General features: G+C 44.2%; 1 protein-coding gene across 1 annotated transcript; it reads left to right on the top strand.

Annotated features, from left to right (window-relative positions):
* Window positions 1-3,113: 3,113 nt before the first annotated feature.
* LOC123140085 (putative 12-oxophytodienoate reductase 11) lies at window positions 3,114-8,596 on the top strand. Its single transcript, XM_044559812.1, has 5 exons — window positions 3,114-3,425; window positions 6,561-6,701; window positions 6,830-6,960; window positions 7,560-7,733; window positions 7,907-8,596. The coding sequence occupies exons 1-5, from the start codon at window positions 3,346-3,348 to the stop codon at window positions 8,497-8,499; spliced, it is 1,119 nt and encodes a 372-aa protein (XP_044415747.1). The 5' UTR covers window positions 3,114-3,345; the 3' UTR covers window positions 8,500-8,596.
* The last annotated feature ends 1,588 nt before the right edge of the window (window positions 8,597-10,184 follow it).

Genomic DNA, 10,184 nt, shown 5'->3' with positions numbered 1-10,184 from the left:
ATGGAGGTAGGTACTTCAAAAAAGTTGAGATTGAGAGGGTTCAGCTAACGAAAAAAGGACAAAAGAAATTACTGTTTACTGTAATTATACAAGCAGAAGCAACATCTTGGGGCGGGTCATGGCCCCTGCTGGCCACCCCCTGCCGAACTTGAATCAACATCAGTAAGGATCAATCGAAGTCAACATCAGTATTCTTCAGAGAAATCAACATCAGTATACTGAAGGTGAATCAATATCAGTAAGGATCTATCGAAGTGTTGGGTGATTCTTCAGGTGGAGTGTTTTACTTGGTTTAAGTTGAATTGACAGCACGAAATTCTTATTTTTTTCAGCCGTCTCTCATATTCTTATTTTTTTCAAGTTTGGAGTTCAAGTTGAATTGACAGCACGAAATTCTTCAGAGCCAGCTGATGAACGTGGACCCTAATCCTTTCGAAGGAAAAAAATCTGAATATTGAGAGATTTTACTGAAGTACCGAAGTTCTATATATATGACAGTTTTCTCCTACCATAGTGCATTTCTGAATGTTATTGTTAAGAACCGTGCCAAAATATGGATCGATCATCTGTACTGAACAAACCATTTAACATGTTATGACTATGAGTGAGCTGGGTGTATTAGATAATACTCCCTCCGAGTTTAGCCTACAAAAACACCTTATATTTTGATACAGAGGTAGTAGATAGATGCAAGAAAAAATATGATAGATGGATTCATTTGCGGAGCTTGTAATGAGAGACGGCATGGCGCTGGCCAGCGGCGCAGCCGTGCACTCAGGAAAATATTCTGTGGAGCTTAGGCTTGGTGCACCTCCTTATCTAGCCATCCATCTCTGCATCGTGATTCGTGCAATAATTTTTCTCTTTTTTGTTTCTTCCAAATAGAACAACATATGAACTTCAAACTTTACAACACAACAAAACATTCTAACTGGAATGTGCGAAAAAACTTTCAGATTTTTTCGTGCATCATACGTACTAAAAATAATAATTTTTAAATAAAAAAAATCTCATTTTGTATTTATCCATCAAGACGCATGAAGAAGAAGCAACCACTACTGACTGCTCGATCAACATCCAATTATTACAACAAGGACAATGGCACTGTGGTGTTGGTGTTGTGAAACAACATAAAAGAGTGGTTCCGAGAGGGAAAGAGGAGCGAAGTAAAGAGTGCCAGCGGCGCAGCCGTGCACTCATATCCCTCAGGACACATGAAGAAGAAGCAACCACTACTGACTGCTCGATCAACATCCAATTATTACAACAAGGACAATGGCACTGTGGTGTTGGTGTTGTGAAACAACATAAAAGAGTGGTTCCGAGAGGGAAAGAGGAGCGAAGTAAAGAGTGCCAGCGGCGCAGCCGTGCACTCATATCCCTCAGGACACATGAAGAAGAAGCAACCACTACTGACTGCTCGATCAACATCCAATTATTACAACAAGGACAATGGCACTGTGGTGTTGGTGTTGTGAAACAACATAAAAGAGTGGTTCCGAGAGGGAAAGAGGAGCGAAGTAAAGAGTGCCAGCGGCGCAGCCGTGCACTCATATCCCTCAGGACACATGAAGAAGAAGCAACCACTACTGACTGCTCGATCAACATCCAATTATTACAACAAGGACAATGGCACTGTGGTGTTGGTGTTGTGAAACAACATAAAAGAGTGGTTCCGAGAGGGAAAGAGGAGCGAAGTAAAGAGTGCCAGCGGCGCAGCCGTGCACTCATATCCCTCAGGACACATGAAGAAGAAGCAACCACTACTGACTGCTCGATCAACATCCAATTATTACAACAAGGACAATGGCACTGTGGTGTTGGTGTTGTGAAACAACATAAAAGAGTGGTTCCGAGAGGGAAAGAGGAGCGAAGTAAAGAGTGCCAGCGGCGCAGCCGTGCACTCATATCCCTCAGGACACATGAAGAAGAAGCAACCACTACTGACTGCTCGATCAACATCCAATTATTACAACAAGGACAATGGCACTGTGGTGTTGGTGTTGTGAAACAACATAAAAGAGTGGTTCCGAGAGGGAAAGAGGAGCGAAGTAAAGAGTGCCAGCGGCGCAGCCGTGCACTCATATCCCTCAGGACACATGAAGAAGAAGCAACCACTACTGACTGCTCGATCAACATCCAATTATTACAACAAGGACAATGGCACTGTGGTGTTGGTGTTGTGAAACAACATAAAAGAGTGGTTCCGAGAGGGAAAGAGGAGCGAAGTAAAGAGTGCCAGCGGCGCAGCCGTGCACTCATATCCCTCAGGACACATGAAGAAGAAGCAACCACTACTGACTGCTCGATCAACATCCAATTATTACAACAAGGACAATGGCACTGTGGTGTTGGTGTTGTGAAACAACATAAAAGAGTGGTTCCGAGAGGGAAAGAGGAGCGAAGTAAAGAGTGCCAGCGGCGCAGCCGTGCACTCATATCCCTCAGGACACATGAAGAAGAAGCAACCACTACTGACTGCTCGATCAACATCCAATTATTACAACAAGGACAATGGCACTGTGGTGTTGGTGTTGTGAAACAACATAAAAGAGTGGTTCCGAGAGGGAAAGAGGAGCGAAGTAAAGAGTGCCAGCGGCGCAGCCGTGCACTCATATCCCTCAGGACACATGAAGAAGAAGCAACCACTACTGACTGCTCGATCAACATCCAATTATTACAACAAGGACAATGGCACTGTGGTGTTGGTGTTGTGAAACAACATAAAAGAGTGGTTCCGAGAGGGAAAGAGGAGCGAAGTAAAGAGTGCCAGCGGCGCAGCCGTGCACTCATATCCCTCAGGACACATGAAGAAGAAGCAACCACTACAGACTGCTCGATCAACATCCAATTATTACAACAAGGACAATGGCACTGTGGTGTTGGTGTTGTGAAACAACATAAAAGAGTGGTTTCGAGAGGGAAAGAGGAGCGAAGTAAAGAGTGCCAGCGGCGCAGCCGTGCACTCATATCCCTCAGGACACATGAAGAAGAAGCAACCACTACTGACTGCTCGATCAACATCCAATTATTACAACAAGGACAATGGCACTGTGGTGTTGGTGTTGTGAAACAACATAAAAGAGTGGTTCCGAGAGGGAAAGAGGAGCGAAGTAAAGAGTGCCAGCGGCGCAGCCGTGCACTCATATCCCTCAGGACACATGAAGAAGAAGCAACCACTACTGACTGCTCGATCAACATCCAATTATTACAACAAGGACAATGGCACTGTCGTACGTGTTGCTGTTGTGAAACAACATAAATAAAAGAGTGGTTCCAAGAGGGAAAGAGGAGCAAACTAAGGAAACAAGAGATCTCTCCTCAAACAAGAGATCAGGGAGGAAGATGAGCAAGCAGGGTGGTATTGGTAGCACGGTCCCTCTCCTCACCCCATACAAGATGGGCGCGTTCGATCTCTCCCACAGGTCTGCATTTTCCTCTCTCCGTATGTTCTTTGTGGAAAAAGAGAAAACATTTGGTTGAATGTTTATAATGCTTTCTCAAAGGAAGATATATAGTTTTCTCTGTAGCCGTAGCCGAGTGGTTCGGCCAGGTGCCCGCTTTTGTGCTTGAATAAGTTGGATCTAGAGATTGCTCTTTCACTCTTGCTGATCCTTGTTTGGTGCCTTCCATCCACGCCAACGGGCCTCTTCTTTCTCCATGGTGGTGTTGGATGGGGAGGAGTGGATCTGACGGGACGGCAGCTCCTCTATTTTCATCCCCGGCGGTGGCCTTCCAGATCCAACTTTCTTCTTGCCGTCGTGGTGATGGAAGGGGAGTTGTGGTCTGTGGAAGAACAGGGGTCGATAAAGCAATCCGGTCCTGGAGATCATCCCCAGCGGTGATTGTGGTGTTATGGTGCTGGCACTCGCCAGAGTTCTTTTCCTTCCTACGTCGAGTAAATAGCATAAAACTACTACAATTCGGGTTAGGGCTCCAAAAATCTACCGGATTTTATATTTTCGCTGATAACTATCAACTCATGTGCTGGCTGTTTCAGAAAACCCAAATCACATAGTGCTTTACAATTGATCGCGATTATGACATGTCAGGTCCACACCTAAACGAACAGTCTATTTGACCGTTTGTTTGACCACTAACTTACAAGCGGGACCCACATGCCAGTGTCTCATCCTCTTAATAAGCAATCAGGTCCCTGTAATTTTTCTGAAAAAGCAATCGGGTCCCTGTAGTTTTTCTCGAAAAGCAATCGGGTCCGTGCTCCATGCCACCATCGCGCCATGCTAGACCTGGGCAAAACTCGGGCCGGGCCTAACCAAGCCCGACGCAAAAAACCTAGGCCTGGGCCCGGCCCGACCCGACCATCAGGCCTAGAATCCAGGCCCAAACCCGGCCCATCAACAGAAAAGCCTGCCGGGCCTCGGGCCTCGGCCCAGCCTGGCCTTCGGGCCTAGATCTCAGGCCAGGCCCGACCCGTGGTCAAGGTCGGGCCGGGTTTTTTCGGGCCGGGCAGGGCTGCCCGTGGCCAGGACTACGCCATGCCGTCCAAACGGCCTCTGCTACTCCTCCATGTCGCACCTGCAGGCCTCTGCTCCTGCTCCATCCCGCCGACGCGCACCTGCAGGCCTCTGCTGCTGCTCTTTGGCCACAACGACGGCCTCTGCTGCTGCTCCTTGCAGCCGCCGAGCCCTGCCGTCGTGAGTTCGTGCGGCGCGTGTCCGCGGCCGGCGGTGCCATGGTTGAGTTGGTGCGGCACGTGGTGACTTCGGCGGCGCCTCGGCGGATGTGGCGCATGCGCTGGCCGTCGGAGCTGGTGGTTTATGGCGGCGGCGAGCTGGTGGCTTCTGACGACGGAGGAGAGAGGGAGGCCGGAGAGGGGCGTCACCGGCTTGGGAGAGGAGAAGTTCACCGACTAGGGAGGGGTTAGGTGGGTGTCGTGCTCGAGAGAGAGAGTTCACGGGAGGGGGGGGGGGGAGAGAAGAAAGAAAAGAGGAGGAAGAGATAACTTACATGTGTGCCCCACATGTAAGTTTACGGTCAAACATATAACAGTCCACAAACGGTTTGTTTAGGAGTGGGCCCGACCTGGCATAAACATGATCAATTTTATAACACATGGTGATTTGGGTTTTTTGAAACAGCCGACCCCTGAATTGGTAGTTATTAGCGGAAAAAATTCGGTAGTTTTTTGAAACCTTAATCCGAATTATAGTAGTTTTATGATATTTACTCTTCCTACGTCGCTGCATAGACTGCAAGGTGGCTGCGTCTCTCCCCTTCGGCTATCAGCTGGAGATGCCAAGTGGCCATGTCCCAAGCGACGGCGAGGATCCATGTCCCAAGCGACAGCTGAGTCATCCATGTGGGATCGAGTTCCACTTCTTCGTCTCGATCTGGGGTCCCCTTGGCAAAATCCTTGGACTTTGGGTGAAAATTTTACTTTTGTTTGGGACCTTCTACGAGTTGTACTGTCTTTGGTACGACAGCATATCCGGTGCTACTGGCCTCTTCCCATGTTACCATGCTACAGTGCAATGGCAGCCATCGGAGTAGAAATGAATGGATATGATGCAATGCGTGGTGTTCTTTTCTATACAGCACCATGAAAGATGCTCCACTTCTCCATTTTCTCCTTCCGCAAGGGAATAATTACCAATGGCACACAATATTATGAAGAATTTTTTTTTATTAAAATGGAAGAACCTAGAAACAGCCGTGTTGACCCTACAAGAGCTGCCGAAATCTATGTCGCCGTATTCAAATAATATGGACATTGAGGAGGAGAATTAATTAGGGGGCGAACGAACACCTACTTGGACCAAACCAAAAATTGATTGCTGTGGGATCGGTAGTTTTTCCTTGTCTTTCTAGTCTCTAGAGGAGAGCAATCTGGTAGAATGAACTAGAACAGGGAAGGGCCTGGAATGAGGAGACAAACAGATTAAGGAGCACTATTGTGAATGTGCCATGGCCAAGGACTGTCCTTCACAATAACACACTTACCCAGGGTGGTTTCTAAATATTAGCTAAGGGGATACTTCCACGCTGACCGTGTTCATCTGATACGATGTACTGTAGCACGGTAGCACCGGAAAGGTCCGTAGTATAATCTAGTAACTCTGGGCAGACCGGCGGAGTCGACGGCGGGGTCGGAGGAGCCGTCCATGGGGAGGCGAGGGAGGGAGGAGGCGGGATGGCCGACGGGGTCGGAGGAGCCGTTTGTGTGGCAGTTGGGCACCGCGCGGCTGCAAATTTGTTTTACTCCACTAGCCTAAGTGTTGTATATTTGCAAGAGTTGGTGCCCCAAATTGGTGGTGTTCTATATTTTGAGTAATAAATTTTACAGATAGGGCCCTATTGGAGTACTATTTTAGAAAAGTGGTCCTGACTTATTATACAACACATATTAAAGATGATCTAATGCAACCCCACAAACCAAGTTTATCTAGCATGCACTTCCTCAGAGCCGAAGGCACATGCACTGTGTGAATTTTCTTTGGAGTATGAGAACAATGTCTTTCATAATATTGCACCACTCCTTTTACATGATGATCCATTTGTTCCTGAGAACTTTCCTCTTCTTTTCTTTTTCTGTACAGGGTAGTTCTTGCACCGCTTACAAGGACACGATCCTACGGCAATGTTCCTCAGCCCCATGCCATACTGTATTATCAGCAGAGAACAACCAAAGGAGGCCTCTTGATTGCCGAGGCCACTGGAGTCTCAGACACTGCCCAAGGGTGTGTGCGCTAGCTAGATCCTTAATTGGACTCTGCCTTTTGAGATCTCAGTAGTCATGTTCAATTTCTTCTTCTTCATCACAGTTCGGTGATATCTAAAGATGGAATGTTTCCGGTGTGCATGCAAGGTACAAAGATACTCCTGGCATTTGGACAAAGGAGCAGGTGGAAGCGTGGAAGCCTATCGTAGATGGGGTTCATGCCAAGGGAGGGATATTTTTCTGTCAGATTTGGCATGTCGGAAGAGTCTCTAATCATAGTAAGTTTAATAAGAGAGTGGATTTTTGCTCTCGGGCTCCATGGAGCCCTTTATTTTCAAACATTCAAAATCAATTTAAGTTTGAAAAAATCTGAAAAATACAAAAATACTTGTAGCTGTATACTAGATCTGCGTAAAATTTCATCACGAAATACATTTTTATGTGGCCTGTACAAAAATAACAAAATCATGTATTTTTATAGTGAATAGTACATGTGCTAGAAATATGCGATTTTATCATTTTTGTGTCGGTTGTATAAATAACTATTTTAATGCCGAATATAATGGAGCTCGAGCTCCATGGAGCCATTTATTTGAAATCTTCAAAATTCAAAGTTTTAAGTTTTTTTAAATTCTGAAAAATGCACATATACATATGGATGTGTACTATTGCCTATGTAAACTAATATAAGACGTTTTAGGTCACTAAAGGCATCTTATATTAGTTTACAGAGGGAGTACTTGTCTACGAAGTTTCATGACAAATAATTTTTTTCAGTTTTTTATATGTGATCTACGACCTATATATACTTACTGATACTGTGTGGCTCTTTTTATTTCTTTTCTAATACCAACACATGTTTGATGTCTGCATGCAGCTTATCAGCCTAATGGACAAGCTCCGATATCGAGCACCGATAAGCCATTGAAACCTATGGTGATAGACAAGCACATAGTAGCTGATTTCGCAACGCCTAGGCCACTGGAAACCGATGAGATCCCTATGGTCATCAATGATTTCAGGGTTGCTGCTAGAAATGCAATTGAAGCTGGTAGCTATGTCCCTCTCACAATTAGCACTCAAAATATTAATAACATGTTAAGTTTAGCATACAGCACTTGCCCATCCTGCAAAAAAGTATAAAGAGAAGTAGCAGAAAAATGCTGTACATTGAAGATCCTTATGGAAGGGAAATCTAACCTCATTACCCTGTATGGTTTACAGGATTTGATGGTGTTGAGATCCATGGGGCTCATGGCTATTTGATCGATCAGTTTTTCAAGGACCAAGTCAATGGACGCACTGACAAATACGGTGGGAGCTTAGAGAATCGTTGCCGGTTTGGACTAGAAGTAGTCCAAGCCGTGGTAGATGAAATCGGAGCTGGTAAGGTTGGGATGAGGCTCTCACCCTTTGCAAACTACTGGGAATCGTCAGACTCCAACCCGGGAGCTCTAGGCCTGTACATGGCACACGCGCTGAACAAAATTGGGATCCTCTACTGTCACACGGTCGAGCCACGGATGATAACGTTCGTTGACAAGGTTGAAACTCCAAATAGCCTTCGCGCCATGCGGGATGCTTTCAAGGGAACGTTTATTGTAGCTGGTGGCTACGGCAGGGAGGATGGAAACGCAGCTGTCTCCAGTGGCTATGCTGATCTGGTTGCATACGGACGCTTGTTCTTGTCTAATCCTGACTTGCCTCAGAGGTTTGAGATTGATGCTCCTCTAAACAAGTACAACAGAGATACTTTCTACATCTCCGATCCAGTTGTTGGATACACTGACTACCCATTCCATCTATCCGATGTATAAATGGTTGTTTTATAAATGGGCTCATCCCCGCTCTGAACTATGATACCCGGACGTATTCATTGTTACTGAACCTGTTTAATAAATTTGGTTGTGTGCATTGTTGTCATGCAGTGGCGGACGGGGTCTGATCCTCCTTTTCCAAACACAAAAAAACTTCATCAGAGCAACTGCCTGCTGTACCAGTTGTTCGGTAGAATTAGATGAACAAAGTCATTGAACTGAATGCTTTGTTTTTATGTGTACTAGAGGAATACAGACATTGGTTTGAATCGCCGTTATTAATTTCTGTTCAATTAGTATGAGCATAATGAGATCACATGAGACTTGTCTGTTTACCCTCTTGCTCCCACATCCACACGTGTTCCCTAACGGGTAAGACTATGATTTTCTTCACTTATCCTACTGCAATCAAAAGTTACATTAATTAAATTACTTTTTATCTGTAAATGTTTTAATTTATAGTTAATGAAAGCTAGCAGGGTGGCGAGGGCATCAAATTTAGTGTGTTGAAAGTGTTTGAAAATATACCTATTTATTCATATTTTATTGAGGGGGAAAACACACTGTACAAGCTACGACTTTATAATGGCACTGACACACTTGTCTAGAAACAGAGTAGAGGGCTAAAATTCACGCTCAGTACACTAGGGACTAAATATACACTTCCTATTGGTAACAATTTGTCTTGTTAACACCCGTCCTGGACAACCTAGGGTATATAATTTTCCTTCCCCTTTTGTCCTCCTTAATTAGTTTAGTCGTGTATAGTTTCCTGGTAATTTCTGTCAGCAAGTTCTATGGCAAGCTGAAAAGGGACAATTTTCATAAATAAAAAAAGTGATGAATCTTCGTGAGGTTTGAATGTTGCGCTATATATGCTCAGAGTTTACTATACACTGGCCATATGTCAGTGTTAAATTTCAAAACATGATTTTTGTTCTAATTAAGTCCATTGTTTTTAAACATGGTCCCTTTTTCAAATTCTTGAAAATTCTTTGGAAACACGAATATTTTTTCAAGTTATTGAACATTTTTCCAAAACACTACTTTTTCAGTTTACTTCTACATATTTTGAAGACATGATTTATTTTCCTAAAATTTAAAAGTCCTTAAAAAAATCTGAATATCTATTATGTTTTATTTTAATTTTCTTAAAAGGCAAATATTTTTTTGAAAGTTTTAACGTTTCTTTAAAAACACATATTATTTTGAAATTCTAATCTTTTGATCATTTCTATAAAACCGTAAAAAAATTCCATTTTTTTGATTTATTTAAAAAAGAAAATGAAAACAAATCAAAGTAAATTATGTAAGGAAAATATCATAAAAGGGAAAAATATGAAAAACCAAACCAGAATTTTCTATAAGTTCCCAAAACTGATCAAAAACCTTCTGGTTCCCAAGCCCAAAAACGCTCAAGAACCTTCTAATACCAACACCCCACATGGTTTAGGTACCGACAAAACCATGTGTGTTTCTACATCAATTTGACACAGTGAGCGTCAAATAGGGAATGCCTCCTTGAGGCGGGACCTCACTGTGATGCATTCCGCGTTACAAGCCCAATGCTTCACACAGGGTAAGCCTCCGACTAGGCCGGCCCATTACCATGCATTGTACCGACACTGTCCGGCTTATTTGTAGCAACTCGGTTTGGATCACAATAGCGACATGTTCTATCAGGG

This window comes from Triticum aestivum, chromosome 6B (assembly GCF_018294505.1).
Source record: "Triticum aestivum cultivar Chinese Spring chromosome 6B, IWGSC CS RefSeq v2.1, whole genome shotgun sequence".
Lineage (NCBI taxonomy): Eukaryota > Viridiplantae > Streptophyta > Magnoliopsida > Poales > Poaceae > Triticum > Triticum aestivum.
This window is presented reverse-complemented; position numbering and strand designations above follow the sequence as displayed.